This window comes from Lissotriton vulgaris, chromosome 6 (genome assembly GCF_964263255.1).
Source record: "Lissotriton vulgaris chromosome 6, aLisVul1.2, whole genome shotgun sequence".
In the NCBI taxonomy this organism is placed as follows: domain Eukaryota; kingdom Metazoa; phylum Chordata; class Amphibia; order Caudata; family Salamandridae; genus Lissotriton; species Lissotriton vulgaris.
The window spans coordinates 1,917,898,779-1,917,916,624 of record NC_141694.1 but is presented as its reverse complement, the minus strand read 5'-3'; the positions used below and the strand labels follow the sequence as shown (position 1 = coordinate 1,917,916,624).

Below are 17,846 nucleotides of genomic sequence, written 5' to 3'. Positions count from 1 at the left end.
GTGCCAGGTCCAGTAAGTGACTCTGTAAGTGTGCCAGGTCCAGTAAGTGACTCTGTGTGTGCACCAGGTCCAGTAAGCGACTCTGTGTGTGCACCAGGTCCAGTAAGTGACTCTGTGTGTGCACCAGGTCCAGTAAGCGACTCTGTGTGTGTGCCAGGTCCAGTAAGTGACTCTGTGTGTGCCAGGTCCAGTAAGTGACTCTGTATGAGTCCCTGTTCCAGTAAGTGGCAAGTGACTCTGTATGAGTCCCTGTTCCAGTAAGTGACTCTGTGTGTGCCAGGTCCAGTAAGTGACTCTGTGTGTGCCAGGTCCAGTAAGTGACTCTGTGTGTGTCAGGTCCAGTAAGTGACTCTGTAAGTGTGCCAGGTCCAGTAAGTGACTCTGTGTGTGCCAGGTCCAGTAAGTGACTCTGTATGCCAGGTCCAGTAAGTGACTCTGTGTGTGCCGGGTCCAGTAAGTGACTCTGTGTGTGCCAGGTCCAGTAACTGACTCTGTATGAGTCCCTGTTCCAGTAAGTGACTATGTGTGTGCCAGGTCCAGTAAGTAACTCTGTGTGCCAGGTCCAGTAAGTGACTCTGTGTGTGCCAGGTCTAGTAAGTGACTCTGTCTGTGCCAGGTCCAGTAAGTGACTCTGTGAGTGTCAGGTCCAGTAAGTGACTCTGTGAGTGCCAGGTCCAGTAAGTGACTCTGTGTGTGCCAGGTCCAGTAAGTGACTCTGAGTGTGCCAGGTCCAGTAAGTGACTCTGTGAGTGCCAGGTCCAGTAAGTGACTCTGTCTGTGCCAGGTCCAGTAAGTTACTCTGTATGCGCCAGGTCCAGTAAGTGACTCTGTGTGCGCCAGGTACAGTAAGTGACTCTGTGTGTGCCAGGTCAGTAAGTGACTCTGTGTGTGCCAGGTCAGTAAGTGACTCTGTGTGTGCCAGGTCAGTAAGTGACTCTGTGAGTGCCAGGTCCAGTAACTGACTCTGTATGAGTCCCTGTTCCAGTAAGTGACTCTGTGTGTGCCAGGTCCAGTAAGTGACTCTGTGAGTGCCAGGTCCAGTAAGTGACTCTGTCTGTGCCAGGTCCAGTAAGTTACTCTGTATGCGCCAGGTCCAGTAAGTGACTCTGTGTGCGCCAGGTACAGTAAGTGACTCTGTGTGTGCCAGGTCAGTAAGTGACTCTGTGTGTGCCAGGTCAGTAAGTGACTCTGTGTGTGCCAGGTCTAGTAAGTGACTCTGTATGAGTCCCTGTTCCAGTAAGTGGCTCTGTATGAGTCCCTGTTCCAGTAAGTGACTCTGTAAGTGTGCCAGGTCCAGTAAGTGACTCTGTGTGCGTGTGCCACTTTCAGTAAGTGACTCTGTGTGTGTGTCAGGTCCAGTAAGTAACTCTGTGTGCCAGGTCCAGTAAGTGACTCTGTGTGTGCCAGGTCCAGTAAGTAACTCTGTATGCCAGGTCCAGTAAGTGACTCTGTGTGTGCCGGGTCCAGTAAGTTACTCTGTGTGTGCCAGGTCCAGTAACTGACTCTGTATGAGTCCCTGTTCCAGTAAGTGACTCTGTGTGTGCCAGGTCCAGTAAGTGACTCTGTGAGTGCCAGGTCCAGTAAGTGACTCTGTGTGTGCCAGGTCCAGTAAGTGACTCTGAGTGTGCCAGGTCCAGTAAGTGACTCTGTGAGTGCCAGGTCCAGTAAGTGACTCTGTCTGTGCCAGGTCCAGTAAGTTACTCTGTATGCGCCAGGTCCAGTAAGTGACTCTGTGTGCGCCAGGTACAGTAAGTGACTCTGTGTGTGCCAGGTCAGTAAGTGACTCTGTGTGTGCCAGGTCAGTAAGTGACTCTGTGTGTGCCAGGTCAGTAAGTGACTCTGTGAGTGCCAGGTCCAGTAACTGACTCTGTATGAGTCCCTGTTCCAGTAAGTGACTCTGTGTGTGCCAGGTCCAGTAAGTGACTCTGTGAGTGCCAGGTCCAGTAAGTGACTCTGTCTGTGCCAGGTCCAGTAAGTTACTCTGTATGCGCCAGGTCCAGTAAGTGACTCTGTGTGCGCCAGGTACAGTAAGTGACTCTGTGTGTGCCAGGTCAGTAAGTGACTCTGTGTGTGCCAGGTCAGTAAGTGACTCTGTGTGTGCCAGGTCCAGTAAGTGACTCTGTATGAGTCCCTGTTCCAGTAAGTGGCTCTGTATGAGTCCCTGTTCCAGTAAGTGACTCTGTAAGTGTGCCAGGTCCAGTAAGTGACTCTGTGTGCGTGTGCCACTTTCAGTAAGTGACTCTGTGTGTGTGTCAGGTCCAGTAAGTAACTCTGTGTGCCAGGTCCAGTAAGTGACTCTGTGTGTGCCAGGTCCAGTAAGTAACTCTGTATGCCAGGTCCAGTAAGTGACTCTGTGTGTGCCGGGTCCAGTAAGTTACTCTGTGTGTGCCAGGTCCAGTAACTGACTCTGTATGAGTCCCTGTTCCAGTAAGTGACTCTGTGTGTGCCAGGTCCAGTAAGTGACTCTGTGAGTGCCAGGTCCAGTAAGTGACTCTGTCTGTGCCAGGTCCAGTAAGTGACTCTGTATGCGCCAGGTCCAGTAAGTGACTCTGTGTGTGCCAGGTACAGTAAGTGACTCTGTGTGTGCCAGGTCCAGTAAGTGACTCTGTGTGTGCCAGGTCCAGTAAGTGACTCTGTGTGTGCCAGGTCCAGTAAGTGACTCTTTGTGTGCCAGGTCCAGTAAGTGACTCTGTATGAGTCCCTGTTCCAGTAAGTGGCAAGTGACTCTGTATGAGTCCCTGTTCCAGTAAGTGACTCTGTAAGTGTGCCAGGTCCAGTAAGTGACTCTGTGAGTGCCAGGTCCAGTAAGTGACTCTGTGTGTGCCAGGTCCAGTAAGTGACTCTGTGTGTGCCAGGTCCAGTAAGTGACTCTGTGTGTGTGCCAGGTCCAGTAAGTAACTCTGTATGCCAGGTCCAGTAAGTGACTCTGTGTGTGCCAGGTCCAGTAAGTGACTCTGTAAGTGTGCCAGGTCCAGTAAGTGACTCTGTGTGTGCCAGGTCCAGTAAGTAACTCTGTATGCCAGGTCCAGTAAGTGACTCTGTGTGTGCCGGGTCCAGTAAGTGACTCTGTGTGTGCCAGGTCCAGTAACTGACTCTGTATGAGTCCCTGTTCCAGTAAGTGACTCTGTGTGCCAGGTCCAGTAAGTAACTCTGTATGCCAGGTCCAGTAAGTAACTCTGTATGCCAGGTCCAGTAAGTGACTCTGTGTGTGCCGGGTCCAGTAAGTGACTCTGTGTGTGCCAGGTCCAGTAACTGACTCTGTATGAGTCCCTGTTCCAGTAAGTAACTCTGTGTGCCAGGTCCAGTAAGTGACTCTGTGTGTGCCAGGTCTAGTAAGTGACTCTGTCTGTGCCAGGTCCAGTAAGTGACTCTGTGTGTGCCAGGTCCAGTAAGTGACTCTGTGTGTGCCAGGTCCAGTAAGTGACTCTGTGAGTGCCAGGTCCAGTAAGTGACTCTGTGTGTGCCAGGTCCAGTAAGTGACTCTGTGTGTGCCAGGTCCAGTAAGTGACTCTGTGTGTGCCAGGTCCAGTAAGTGACTCTGTGTGTGCCAGGTCCAGTAAGTGACACTGTGTGCGCCAGGTCAGTAAGTGACTCTGTGTGTGCCAGGTCCAGTAAGTGACTCTGTGAGTGCCAGGTCCAGTAAGTGACTCTGTGTGTGCCAGGTCCAGTAAGTGACTCTGTGTGTGCCAGGTCCAGTAAGTGACTCTGTGTGTGCCAGGTCCAGTAAGTAACTCTGTGTGCCAGGTCCAGTAAGTGACTCTGTGTGTGCCAGGTCAGTAAGTGACTCTGTGAGTGCCAGATCCAGTAAGTGACTCTGTGTGTGCCAGGTCCAGTAAGTGACTCTGTGTGTGCCAGGTCCAGTAAGTGACTCTGTGTGTGCCAGGTCCAGTAAGTGACTCTGTGTGTGCCAGATCCAGTAAGTGACTCTGTGTGTGCCAGGCCCAGTAAGTGACTCTGTGTGTGCCGGGTCCAGTAAGTGACTCTGTGTGAGTCCCTGTTCCAGTAAGTGGCAAGTGACTCTGTATGAGTCCCTGTTCCAGTAAGTGACTCTGTAAGTGTGCCAGGTCCAGTAAGTGACTCTGTGTGTGCCAGGTCCAGTAAGTAACTCTGTATGCCAGGTCCAGTAAGTGACTCTGTGTGTGCCGGGTCCAGTAAGTGACTCTGTGTGTGCCAGGTCCAGTAACTGACTCTGTATGAGTCCCTGTTCCAGTAAGTGACTATGTGTGTGCCAGGTCCAGTAAGTAACTCTGTGTGCCAGGTCCAGTAAGTGACTCTGTGTGTGCCAGGTCTAGTAAGTGACTCTGTCTGTGCCAGGTCCAGTAAGTGACTCTGTATGAGTCCCTGTTCCAGTAAGTGACTCTGTGTGTGCCAGGTCCAGTAAGTGACTCTGTGAGTGCCAGGTCCAGTAAGTGACTCTGTCTGTGCCAGGTCCAGTAAGTGACTCTGTATGCGCCAGGTCCAGTAAGTGACTCTGTGTGCGCCAGGTACAGTAAGTGACTCTGTGTGTGCCAGGTCAGTAAGTGACTCTGTGTGTGCCAGGTCAGTAAGTGACTCTGTGTGTGCCAGGTCAGTAAGTGACTCTGTGTGTGCCAGGTCAGTAAGTGACTCTGTGTGTGCCGGGTCCAGTAAGTGACTCTGTGTGTGCCAGGTCCAGTAACTGACTCTGTATGAGTCCCTGTTCCAGTAAGTGACTCTGTGTGTGCCAGGTCCAGTAAGTGACTCTGTGTGTGCCATTTCCAGTAAGTGACTCTGTATGAGTCCCAGGTCCAGTAAGTGACTCTGTGTGTATTCCGGGTCCAGTAAGTGACGCTGTGTGCGCCAGGTCCAGTAAGTGACTCTGTGTGTGCCAGGTCCAGTAAGTGACTCTGTGAGTGCCAGGTCCAGTAAGTGACTCTGTGTTTGCCAGGTCCAGTAAGTGACTCTGTGTGTGCCAGGTCAGTAAGTGACTCTGTGAGTGCCAGGTCCAGTAACTGACTCTGTATGAGTCCCTGTTCCAGTAACTGACTCTGTATGAGTCCCTGTTCCAGTAAGTGGCAAGTGACTCTGTATGAGTCCCTGTTCCAGTAAGTGACTCTGTAAGTGTGCCAGGTCCCCTAAGTGACTCTGTGTGCGTGTGCCACTTTCAGTAAGTGACTCTGTGTGTGTGTCAGGTCCAGTAAGTGACTCGGTGTGCCAGGCCCAGTAAGTGACTCTGTGTGTGCCAGGTCCAGTAAGTAACTCTGTATGCCAGGTCCAGTAAGTGACTCTGTGTGTGCCAGGTCCAGTAAGTGACTCTGTAAGTGTGCCAGGTCCAGTAAGTGACTCTGTGTGTGCCAGGTCCAGTAAGTAACTCTGTATGCCAGGTCCAGTAAGTGACTCTGTGTGTGCCGGGTCCAGTAAGTGACTCTGTGTGTGCCAGGTCCAGTAACTGACTCTGTGTGCCAGGTCCAGTAAGTGACTCTGTCTGTGCCAGGTCCAGTAAGTGACTCTGTGTGTGTGTCAGGTCCAGTAAGTGACTCGGTGTGCCAGGCCCAGTAAGTGACTCTGTGTGTGCCCGGTACAGTAAGTTACTCTGTTTGCCAGGTCCAGTAAGTGACTCTGTGTGTGCCAGGTCCAGTAAGTGACTCTGTAAGTGTACCAGGTCCAGTAAGTGACTCTGTGTGTGCCAGGTCCAGTAAGTAACTCTGTATGCCAGGTCCAGTAAGTGACTCTGTGTGTGCCGGGTCCAGTAAGTGACTCTGTGTGTGCCAGGTCCAGTAACTGACTCTGTATGAGTCCCTGTTCCAGTAAGTGACTCTGTGTGTGCCAGGTCCAGTAAGTGACTCTGTGAGTGCCAGGTCCAGTCAGTGACTCTGTCTGTGCCAGGTCCAGTAAGTGACTCTGTATGCGCCAGGTCCAGTAAGTGACTCTGTGTGTGCCAGGTACAGTAAGTGACTCTGTGTGTGCCAGGTCCAGTAAGTGACTCTGTGTGTGCCAGGTCCAGTAAGTGGCTCTGTGTGTGCCAGGTCCAGTAAGTGACTCTGTGTGTGCCAGGTCCAGTAACTGACTCTGTATGAGTCCCTGTTCCAGTAAGTGACTCTGTGAGTGCCAGGTCCAGTAAGTGACTCTGTCTGTGCCAGGTCCAGTAAGTGACTCTGTATGCGCCAGGTCCAGTAAGTGACTCTGTGAGTGCCAGGTCCAGTAAGTGACTCTGTCTGTGCCAGGTCCAGTAAGTGACTCTGTATGCGCCAGGTCCAGTAAGTGACTCTGTGTGTGCCAGGTACAGTAAGTGACTCTGTGTGTGCCAGGTCCAGTAAGTGACTCTGTGTGTGCCAGGTACAGTAAGTGACTCTGTGTGTGCCAGGTCCAGTAAGTGACTCTGTGTGTGCCAGGTCCAGTAAGTGACTCTGTATGCCAGGTCCAGTAAGTGACTCTGTGTGTGCCAGGTCCAGTAAGTGACCCTGTGTGTGTGCCAGGTCCAGTAAGTAACTCTGTATGCCAGGTCCAGTAAGTGACTCTGTGTGTGCCAGGTCCAGGAAGTGACTCTGTAAGTGTTCCAGGTCCAGTAAGTGACTCTGTGTGTGCCAGGTCCAGTAAGTAACTCTGTATGCCAGGTCCAGTAAGTGACTCTGTGTGTGCCGGGTCCAGTAAGTGACTCTGTGTGTGCCAGGTCCAGTAACTGACTCTGTATGAGTCCCTGTTCCAGTAAGTGACTATGTGTGTGCCAGGTCCAGTAAGTAACTCTGTATGCCAGGTCCAGTAAGTAACTATGTATGCCAGGTCCAGTAAGTGACTCTGTGTGTGCCGGGTCCAGTAAGTGACTCTGTGTGTGCCAGGTCCAGTAACTGACTCTGTATGAGTCCCTGTTCCAGTAAGTAACTCTGTGTGCCAGGTCCAGTAAGTGACTCTGTGTGTGCCAGGTCCAGTAAGTGACTCTGTGTGTGCCAGGTCCAGTAAGTGACTCTGTGAGTGCCAGGTCCAGTAAGTGACTCTGTGTGTGCCAGGTCCAGTAAGTGACTCTGTGTGTGCCAGGTCTAGTAAGTGACTCTGTCTGTGCCAGGTCCAGTAAGTGACTCTGTGAGTGCCAGGTCCAGTAAGTGACTCTGTGGGTGTCAGGTCCAGTAAGTGACTCTGTGTGCGCCAGGTACAGTAAGTGACTCTGTGTATGCCAGGCCCAGTAAGTGACTCTGTGTATGCCAGGCCCAGTAAGTGACTCTGTGAGTGCCAGGTCCAGTAAGTGACTCTGTGTGTGCCAGGTCCAGTAAGTGACTCTGTGAGTGTCAGGTCCAGTAAGTGACTCTGTGAGTGCCAGGTCCAGTAAGTGACTCTGTGTGTGCCAGGTCCAGTAAGTGACTCTGTGTGTGCCAGGTCTAGTAAGTGACTCTGTCTGTGCCAGGTCCAGTAAGTGACTCTGTGAGTGCCAGGTCCAGTAAGTGACTCTGTGGGTGTCAGGTCCAGTAAGTGACTCTGTGTGCGCCAGGTACAGTAAGTGACTCTGTGTATGCCAGGCCCAGTAAGTGACTCTGTGAGTGCCAGGTCCAGTAAGTGACTCTGTGTGTGCCAGGTCCAGTAAGTGACTCTGTGAGTGCCAGGTCCAGTAAGTGACTCTGTGTGTGCCAGGTCCAGTAAGTGACTCTGTGTGCCAGGCCCAGTAAGTGACTCTGTATGAGTCCCTGTTCCAGTAAGTGACTCTGTAAGTGTGCCAGGTCCAGTAAGTGACTCTGTGTGCGTGTCAGGTCCAGTAAGTGACTCGGTGTGCCAGGCCCAGTAAGTGACTCTGTGTGTGCCAGGTCCAGTAAGTAACTCTGTATGCCAGGTCCAGTAAGTGACTCTGTGAGTGCCAAGTCTAGTAAGTGACTCTGTATGAGTCCCAGGTCCAGTAAGTGACTCTGTGTGAGTCCCTGTTCCAGTAAGTGACTCTGTGTGTGTGCCAGGTCCAGTAAGTAACTCTGTGTGCCAGGTCCAGTAAGTGACTCGGTGTGCCAGGCCCAGTAAGTGACTCTGTGTGTGCCAGGTCTAGTAAGTGACTCTGTATGAGTCCCTGTTCCAGTAAGTGACTCTGTGAGTGCCAGGTCCAGTAAGTGACTCTGTCTGTGCCAGGTCCAGTAAGTGACTCTGTATGCGCCAGGTCCAGTAAGTGACTCTGTGAGTGCCAGGTCCAGTAAGTGACTCTGTCTGTGCCAGGTCCAGTAAGTGACTCTGTATGCGCCAGGTCCAGTAAGTGACTCTGTGTGTGCCAGGTACAGTAAGTGACTCTGTGTGTGCCAGGTCCAGTAAGTGACTCTGTGTGTGCCAGGTCCAGTAAGTGACTCTGTGTGTGCCAGGTCCAGTAAGTGACTCTGTGTGTGCCAGGTCCAGTAAGTGACTCTGTATGCCAGGTCCAGTAAGTGACTCTGTGTGTGCCAGGTCCAGTAAGTGACTCTGTGTGTGCCAGGTCCAGTAAGTAACTCTGTATGCCAGGTCCAGTAAGTGACTCTGTGTGTGCCAGGTCCAGTAAGTGACTCTGTAAGTGTGCCAGGTCCAGTAAGTGACTCTGTGTGTGCCAGGTCCAGTAAGTAACTCTGTATGCCAGGTCCAGTAAGTGACTCTGTGTGTGCCGGGTCCAGTAAGTGACTCTGTGTGTGCCAGGTCCAGTAACTGACTCTATGAGTCCCTGTTCCCGTAAGTGACTCTGTGTGGGCCAGGTCCAGTAAGTGACTCTGTGTGTGCCGGGTCCAGTAAGTGACTCTGTGTGTGCCAGGTCCAGTAACCGACTCTGTATGAGTCCCTGTTCCAGTAAGTAACTCTGTGTGCCAGGTCCAGTAAGTGACTCTGTGTGTGCCAGGTCTAGTAAGTGACTCTGTCTGTGCCAGGCCCAGTAAGTGACTCTGAGTGTGCCAGCTCCAGTAAGTAACTCTGTGTGTGCCAGGTCCAGTAAGTGACTCTGTAAGTGTGCCAGGTCCAGTAAGTGACTCTGTGTGTGCCAGGTCCAGTAAGTAACTCTGTATGCCAGGTCCAGTAAGTGACTCTGTGTGTGCCGGGTCCAGTAAGTGACTCTGTGTGTGCCAGGTCCAGTAACTGACTCTGTATGAGTCCCTGTTCCTGTAAGGGACTATGTGTGTGCCAGGTCCAGTAAGTAACTCTGTATGCCAGGTCCAGTAAGTAACTCTGTATGCCAGGTCCAGTAAGTGACTCTGTGTGTGCCGGGTCCAGTAAGTGACTCTGTGTGTGCCAGGTCCAGTAACTGACTCTGTATGAGTTCCTGTTCCAGTAAGTAACTCTGTGTGCCAGGTCCAGTAAGTGACTCTGTGTGTGCCAGGTCTAGTAAGTGACTCTGTCTGTGCCAGGCCCTGTAAGTGACTCTGTGTGTGCCAGGTCCAGTAAGTGACTCTGTGTGTGCCAGGCCCAGTAAGTGACTCTGTGTGTGCCAGGTCCAGTAAGTGACTCTGTGTGTGCCAGGTCTAGTAAGTGACTCTGTAAGTGTGCCAGGAACTGTAAGTGACTCTGCGTGTGCCAGGTCCAGTAAGTGACTCTGTGTGTGCCAGGTCCAGTAAGTGACTCTGTGAGTGTCAGGTCCAGTAAGTGACTCTGTGAGTGCCAGGTCCAGTAAGTGACTCTGTGTGTGCCAGGTCCAGTAAGTGACTCTGTGTGTGCCAGGTCTAGTAAGTGACTCTGTCTGTGCCAGGTCCAGTAAGTGACTCTGTGAGTGCCAGGTCCAGTAAGTGACTCTGTGGGTGTCAGGTCCAGTAAGTGACTCTGTGTGCGCCAGGTACAGTAAGTGACTCTGTGTATGCCAGGCCCAGTAAGTGACTCTGTGAGTGCCAGGTCCAGTAAGTGACTCTGTGTGTGCCAGGTCCAGTAAGTGACTCTGTGAGTGTCAGGTCCAGTAAGTGACTCTGTGAGTGCCAGGTCCAGTAAGTGACTCTGTGTGTGCCAGGTCCAGTAAGTGACTCTGAGTGTGCCAGGTCTAGTAAGTGACTCTGTCTGTGCCAGGTCCAGTAAGTGACTCTGTGAGTGCCAGGTCCAGTAAGTGACTCTGTGGGTGTCAGGTCCAGTAAGTGACTCTGTGTGCGCCAGGTACAGTAAGTGACTCTGTGTGCCAGGCCCAGTAAGTGACTCTGTGAGTGCCAGGTCCAGTAAGTGACTCTGTGTGTGCCAGGTCCAGTAAGTGACTCTGTGAGTGCCAGGTCCAGTAAGTGACTCTGTGGGTGTCAGGTCCAGTAAGTGACTCTGTGTGCGCCAGGTACAGTAAGTGACTCTGTGTGCCAGGCCCAGTAAGTGACTCTGTGAGTGCCAGGTCCAGTAAGTGACTCTGTGAGTGCCAGGTCCAGTAAGTGACTCTGTGGGTGTCAGGTCCAGTAAGTGACTCTGTGTGCGCCAGGTACAGTAAGTGACTCTGTGTATGCCAGGCCCAGTAAGTGACTCTGTGAGTGCCAGGTCCAGTAAGTGACTCTGTGTGTGCCAGGTCCAGTAAGTGACTCTGTGAGTGTCAGGTCCAGTAAGTGACTCTGTGAGTGCCAGGTCCAGTAAGTGACTCTGTGTGTGCCAGGTCCAGTAAGTGACTCTGAGTGTGCCAGGTCTAGTAAGTGACTCTGTCTGTGCCAGGTCCAGTAAGTGACTCTGTGAGTGCCAGGTCCAGTAAGTGCCTCTGTGGGTGTCAGGTCCAGTAAGTGACTCTGTGTGCGCCAGGTACAGTAAGTGACTCTGTGTGCCAGGCCCAGTAAGTGACTCTGTGAGTGCCAGGTCCAGTAAGTGACTCTGTGTGTGCCAGGTCCAGGAAGTGACTCTGTGAGTGCCAGGTCCAGTAAGTGACTCTGTGAGTGCCAGGTCCAGTAAGTGACTCTGTGTGTGCCAGGTCCAGTAAGTGACTCTGTGAGTGTCAGGTCCAGTAAGTGACTCTGTGAGTGCCAGGTCCAGTAGGTGAGTGTGTGTGTGCCAGGTCCAGTAAGTGACTCTGTGAGTGCCAGGTCCAGTAAGTGCCTCTGTGGGTGTCAGGTCCAGTAAGTGACTCTGTGTGCGCCAGGTACAGTAAGTGACTCTGTGTGCCAGGCCCAGTAAGTGACTCTGTGAGTGCCAGGTCCAGTAAGTGACTCTGTGTGTGCCAGGTCCAGGAAGTGACTCTGTGAGTGCCAGGTCCAGTAAGTGACTCTGTGAGTGCCAGGTCCAGTAAGTGACTCTGTGTGTGCCAGGTCCAGTAAGTGACTCTGTGAGTGTCAGGTCCAGTAAGTGACTCTGTGTGTGCCAGGTCCAGTAAGTGACTCTGTGTGTGCCAGGTCCAGTAAGTGACTCTGTGTGTGCCTGGTCCAGTAGGTGAGTGTGTGTGTGCCAGGTCCAGTAAGTGACTCTGTGAGTGCCGGGTCCAGTAAGTGACTCTGTGTGTGCCAGGTCCAGTAAGTGTCTCTGTATGAGTCCCAGGTCCAGTAAGTGACTCTGTGTGCCAGGCCCAGTAAGTGACTCTGTGTGTGCCAGGTCCAGTAAGTGACTCTGTGTGTGCCAGGTCCAGTAAGTGATTCTGTGAGTGTCAGGTCCAGTAAGTGACTCTGTGTATGCCAGGTCCAGTAAGTGACTCTGTGTGTGCCAGGTCCAGTAAGTGACTCTGTGTGTGCCAGGCCCAGTAAGTGACTCTGTATGCCCGGTCCAGTAAGTGACTCTGTGTGCCAGGTCCAGTAAGTGACTCTGTATGCCCGGTCCAGTAAGTGACTCTGTGTGCCAGGTCCAGTAAGTGACTCTGTGTATGCCAGGTCCAGTAAGTGACTCTGTGTATGCCAGGCCCAGTAAGTGACTCTGTGTGTGCCAGGCCCAGTAAGTGACTCTGTGTGCAAGGTACAGTAAGTGACTCTGTGTGAGTCCCTGTTCCAGTAAGTGACTCTGTGTGTGTCAGGTCCAGTAAGTGACTCTGTGTGTGCCGGGTCCAGTAAGTGACTCTGTGTGAGTCCCTGTTCCAGTAAGTGACTCTGTGTGTGCCAGGTCCAGTAAGTGACTCTGTGAGTGCCAGGTCCAGTAAGTGACTCTGTGTGTGCCAGGTCCAGGAAGTGACTCTGTGAGTGCCAGGTCCAGTAAGTGACTCTGTGAGTGCCAGGTCCAGTAAGTGACTCTGTGAGTGTCAGGTCCAGTAAGTGACTCTGTGTGTGCCAGGTCCAGTAAGTGACTCTGTGTGTGCCAGGTCCAGTAAGTGACTCTGTGAGTGTCAGGTCCAGTAAGTGACTCTGTGTGTGCCAGGTCCAGTAAGTGACTCTGTGTGTGCCAGGTCCAGTAAGTGACTCTGTGTGTGCCTGGTCCAGTAGGTGAGTGTGTGTGTGCCAGGTCCAGTAAGTGACTCTGTGAGTGCCGGGTCCAGTAAGTGACTCTGTGTGTGCCAGGTCCAGTAAGTGTCTCTGTATGAGTCCCAGGTCCAGTAAGTGACTCTGTGTGCCAGGCCCAGTAAGTGACTCTGTGTGTGCCAGGTCCAGTAAGTGACTCTGTGTGTGCCAGGTCCAGTAAGTGATTCTGTGAGTGTCAGGTCCAGTAAGTGACTCTGTGTATGCCAGGTCCAGTAAGTGACTCTGTGTGTGCCAGGTCCAGTAAGTGACTCTGTGTGTGCCAGGCCCAGTAAGTGACTCTGTATGCCCGGTCCAGTAAGTGACTCTGTGTGCCAGGTCCAGTAAGTGACTCTGTGAGTGCCAGGTCCAGTAAGTGACTCTGTGTATGCCAGGCCCAGTAAGTGACTCTGTGTGTGCCAGGCCCAGTAAGTGACTCTGTGTGCAAGGTACAGTAAGTGACTCTGTGTGAGTCCCTGTTCCAGTAAGTGACTCTGTGTGTGTCAGGTCCAGTAAGTGACTCTGTGTGTGCCGGGTCCAGTAAGTGACTCTGTGTGTGCCGGGTCCAGTAAGTGACTCTGTGTGTGCCAGGTCCAGTAAGTGACTCTGTGTGTGCCAGGTCCAGTAAGTGATTCTCTGAGTGTCAGGTCCAGTAAGTGACTCTGTATGCCCGGTCCAGTAAGTGACTCTGTGTGCCAGGTCCAGTAAGTGACTCTGTGTATGCCAGGTCCAGTAAGTGACTCTGTGTATGCCAGGCCCAGTAAGTGACTCTGTGTGTGCCAGGCCCAGTAAGTGACTCTGTGTGCCAGGTCCAGTAAGTGACTCTGTGTATGCCAGGTCCAGTAAGTGACTCTGTATGCCCGGTCCAGTAAGTGACTCTGTGTGCCAGGTCCAGTAAGTGACTCTGTGAGTCCCAGGTCCAGTAAGGGACTCTGTGTGTGTCAGGTCCAGTAAGTGACTCTGTATGAGTCCCAGGTCCAGTAAGGGACTCTGTGAGTGCCGGGTCCAGTAAATGACTCTGTATGAGTCCCAGGTCCAGTAAGTGACTCTGTGTGTGCCGGGTCCAGTAAGTGACTCTGTATGAGTCCCAGGTCCAGTAAGTGACTCTGTGAGTGCCAGGTCCAGTAAGTGACTCTGTGAGTGCCGGGCCCAGTAAGTGACTCTGTGAGTCCCAGGTCCAGTAAGTGACTCTGAGTGTGCCAGGTCCAGTAAGTGACTCTGTGAGTCCCAGGTCCAGTAAGTGACTCTGTGTGTGCCAGGTCCAGTAAGTGACTCTGTGTGTGCCAGGTCCAGTAAGTGACTCTGTGAGTCCCAGGTCCAGTAAGTGACTCTGTGTGTGCCGGGTCCAGTAAGTGACTCTGTATGAGTCCCAGGTCCAGTAAGTGACTCTGTGAGTGCCAGGTCCAGTAAGTGACTCTGTGAGTGCCGGGCCCAGTAAGTGACTCTGTGAGTCCCAGGTCCAGTAAGTGACTCTGAGTGTGCCAGGTCCAGTAAGTGACTCTGTGAGTCCCAGGTCCAGTAAGTGACTCTGTGTGTGCCAGGTCCAGTAAGTGACTCTGTGTGTGCCAGGTCCAGTAAGTGACTCTGTGAGTCCCAGGTCCAGTAAGTGACTCTGTGTGTGCCAGGTCCAGTAAGTGACTCTGTGTGTGCCAGGTCCAGTAAGTGACTCTGTGAGTCCCAGGTCCAGTAAGTGACTCTGTGAGTCCCAGGTCCAGTAAGTGACTCTGTGAGCGCCTCATGCCCTGTAGGGATTACCACCATGGGAAATGTGATCCTTCCAGATGTTATGACAATTACCACTGGATGCAGTTGATTCTTTAATACTGTTTGAGGATTACTGACGTAGCAAGTATGACCCAGCCAGACATCACGATAACGACCCTTAGGTGCAGCATGTCTCTCTCATACTCTGTAAGGATTACCGCTCTTGGAGGTGTGGCGCTCTAGGTGTAGTGTGGCTGTGTCATACCGTGCAAGGATTCCCACTCCAGGGAGTTTTCCCTGCCAGCGGTATGACACCCACCTCTAGCTGAAAGCTGACCCCATCAGACTGTATCACAATACCTGCTCCAAGGACGGCCGTGACAGACCGGATCAGACTCACCTGTGGGTGCAGGTTCATCCCTCCTCCGAGCACTGGTGGACGCCATTTGATCCTCAACAAGTCCACAGGACTCTGTCAAGAGAAGATTGTGAAGAAATGTCTTTTCATCTAACAAAGACACAGGAAATGGCCTCGAAAGTGCTGATGCAGCTCTACACGCTGCACACAGGGGGAGGGAGGGGGGCGCTGATGATCAGATACAATCTTGTGGCTGCTGCAGTGTGTGTGAGATGGAGAGAAGCTGAGAGTCAAGATAACGGGCAGCATCACCAACACCCATCCTCAGTGATGCATTAGAGGGAGGCGGAAGGGAGAGACACAGAGAGGGAGAGGGGGAGAGAGAGAGAGGGAGGGAGAGAGAGAGAAGAGAGAGAGGAGAGAGAGAGGAGGAGAGAGAGAGGGAGAGGGAGAGAGAGGGAGGGGGAGGGAGAGAGAGAGAAGAGAGAGAGAGGGGGGGGGAGGAGAGAGAGAGGAGAGAGGGGGAGGGAGAGAGAGAGAAGAGAGAGAGAGAGAGGGGGGAGAGGGAGGGGGGAGGGAGAGACACAGAGAGGGAGAGGGAGAGAGAGAGAGAGAGAGAAGAAGAAGAAGAGAGGCAGAGAGCAAGAGAGAGAGAAAGAGAGTGAGAAAGAGAAAGAGAGAGAGAAGAAGAAGAGAGAGAGGGGGGGGAGGGAGAGAGAGAGAAGAGAGAGAGGAGAGAGAGGAGAGAGAGAGAGAGAGGGAGGGGGAGGGAGAGAGAGAGAAGAGAGAGAGAGAGAGGGGGCGAGAGGGAGGGGGGAGGGAGAGAGAGAGAAGAGAGAGAGAGAGGGGGGGGGAGAGAGAGAGAAGTAGAGAGAGAGAGAGGAGAGAGAAGAAGAGAGAGAGAGAGGAGAGAGAAGAGTGAGATGAGAGAGAGAGAAGAAGAAGAGGGGCAGAGAGCAAGAGAGGCCGAGAGAGAGAGAGAGGTAGAGAGAAAGAGAGAGAGAGAGCAAGAGAGGGAGAGGGAAAGAGAGGCAGAGAGACAGAGAGCGAGAGAGAGAGGTAGAGATGCAGCGAGAGAGAGAGAGGAGGAAAGAGAGGGAGAGGGAAAGAGAGAGAGAGAGAAAGAAAGAGAGAGACAGAAAGAGAGAGGCAGAGGAGTGAGAAGTAGAGACAGAGAGAGTGAGACAAAGAGGAAGAGAGAGAGGGAGAAAGAGAGAGAGAACAAAAAAGAGAGAGAGTCATACTGTGAGAAGAGAGAGAAGGGGAGAGAGAGGCAGCGAGAGAGAGAGACAGTGAGAGGGAGGCAGCTAGAGAAAGAGAGAGAGAGAGGGAGGGAGGGAGAGAGAACAAAACAGAGAGAGAGAGGGAAGAGAGAGAGACAACGAGACAGAGAGCAATAGAGAGAGACAGTAAGAGAGAGGCAGAGAGAGGCACCGAGAGACAGAGAGAGAGAGCGAGAGAGAGAGAGAGAGAGAGAGAACAAAAAAGATAGAGAGAAGGGGAGACAGAGGCAGTGACAGAGAAAGAGCGAAGGAGAAAGAGAGAGAGACAGAGAGCAAGAGAGAGAGAGAGACAGTGAGAGAGAGGCAGAGTGAGGCAGCGAGAGTCAGAGAGAGAGAGAGAGAAAAAGACAGAGAGACAGAGAGCAAGAGAGAGAGAGACGCAGAGAGAGGCAGCGAAAGACAGAGAGAGAGAGAGAAAGAGAGAGAGAGAGAGACAGAGAATCAGAGAGCTAGAGAGAGAGGCAGAGAGAGACAGCGAGAGAAAGAAAGAGAGGGAGAGAAGAGAACAAAAAAGAGAGAGAGAGGCAGCGAGAGAGAGAGAGAGAGAGAGAGAGAGAGAGACAGAGCAACAGAGAGCAAGAGAGAGAGAGACAGTGAGAGAGAGGCAGAGAGAGGCAGCGAGAGACAGGGAGAGAGAGAAAGAGAGAGACAGTAAGAGAGAAGCAGAGAGAGCCATGGAGAGACAGAGAGAGGGAGAAAGAGAGAGAGAGGGAGAGAGAGAACAAAAAAGAGAGAGAGAACGAGAGAGAGAGGCAATGACAGAGAGAGAAAGAGAGAGAGAGAGAGGCAGTAAGAGAGAGGCAGAGTGAGGCAGCGAGAGACAGAGAGAGAGAGAGAGAGAGAGAAAGAGAGAGAGGGAGGGAGAGAGAACAAAACAGAGAGAGCGGGGGAGAGGGAAGCAGAGAGATAGAGAGAGAGCAAGAGTGAAAGACAGTGAGAGAGAGGCAGAGACAGGCAGCGAGAGAGACAGAGAGAAAGAGAGAGAAACAGTAAGAGAGAGGCAGAGAGAGGCATGGAGAGACAGAGAGAGAGAGAAAGAGAGAGAGAGACAGTAAGAGAGAGGCATGGAGAGACAGAGAGAGGGAGAAAGAGAGAGGTAGAGAGAGAACAGAAAAGAGAGAGAGAACGAGAGAGAGAGGCAGGGACAGAGAGCGAAAGAGAAAGAGACAGAGAGCAAGAGAGACAGTGAGAGAGAGGCAGAGTGAGGCAGCGAGAGACAGAGAGAGAGAGAAAGAGAGAGAGAGAAACAGAGAGGCAGAGAGAGAGAGAAAGAGAGAGAGACAGAGGGAGAGAGAGAGAACAAAAAAGAGAGAGGGGGGGAGAGAGAGCGAGAGAGAGACAGTTAGAGAGAGGCATAGAGAGGCAGCGAGAGCCAGAGAGAGAGAGAAGGAGAGAGAGAGAGAGAGAGAGAGACAGAGAGCAAGGGAGAGAGACAGTGAGAGAGAGACAGCGGGAGAGACATTGAGAGAGAGACAGCGAGAGAGAGAAAGAGAACGAGAGGGAGAGGGAGAGAGAGAGGCAGAGAGAGAGATAGAGAGGAGGAGGAGAGAGAGAGAGAGAGAGAGAGAGAGAGGGGGAGGCAGAGAGAGAGACAGTGAATGTGTGCAAGGGAAGGTGCTGAGAATAGTGACCAGCCACCTGGCCTCAGTGATGCGTAGACAGCAGCGAGGGAGGCAGAGACAGGAGTATATTTTTGGGGGCCGGGCTCCCAGCTGTGACCATACATTAAATCTGGGGTCTACAGGTGCATTCTTTCCTCAAAACAGGGTGCACTGCTAAATACCAACCCCCGGCATATCGAGGTACAAGAATATAGGAGACAGAATATTTCAAGGGAAGTGCATATGGGGAAGCATAGATTTACTGCTCCTAGCTCCATATCTGCATACCTTGAAGGTATATATATTTTGTAGGTCTATATGTGGAGTAAGGGATAGAAATACTATACTTACTAACCTGTAACTATTCTGTCCTTGATCCTCTGCGCCATCGATAGTCCGTCCCAATATTAAGGTGCGCACCGTGCGATCCTATATGAAGGAGCGCGTCGACTTTCTAAGGTACATATTAAAGCGACTCAATCAACTGATCACGATCCACTTTAAATCCTGTCAATTAAGTGGGATTTAAAGTAGAAGAATGTAAAGTTGTGACGTAGGCTGACTCACAACTCGTGGAGTTCTTAAACTGTGCAAGCTTCGTGCAATGCAAAGATTCTCAAGTTCTGCTTTTTTTCGTTTTTTAAATAAAAATATTCCGATCTCAGCT

The 17,846-nt window shown here is 52.1% G+C and overlaps 1 protein-coding gene across 1 annotated transcript in view; it reads right to left on the bottom strand.

Annotated features, from left to right (window-relative positions):
- The window catches only part of LOC147709921 (collagen alpha-1(XII) chain-like), a 185,858-nt gene extending 168,290 nt beyond the window's left edge, over positions 1 to 17,568 (bottom strand). The window contains exons 1-2 of the mRNA XM_086926126.1: positions 17,535 to 17,568; positions 14,338 to 14,409 (exon numbers count right to left, since the gene is read on the bottom strand). Of these exons, the coding sequence (XP_086782252.1) occupies positions 14,338 to 14,409; positions 17,535 to 17,568 (106 nt within the window). The remainder of the gene's footprint in view (positions 1 to 14,337; positions 14,410 to 17,534) is intronic.
- Between the last annotated feature and the right edge of the window lie 278 nt (positions 17,569 to 17,846).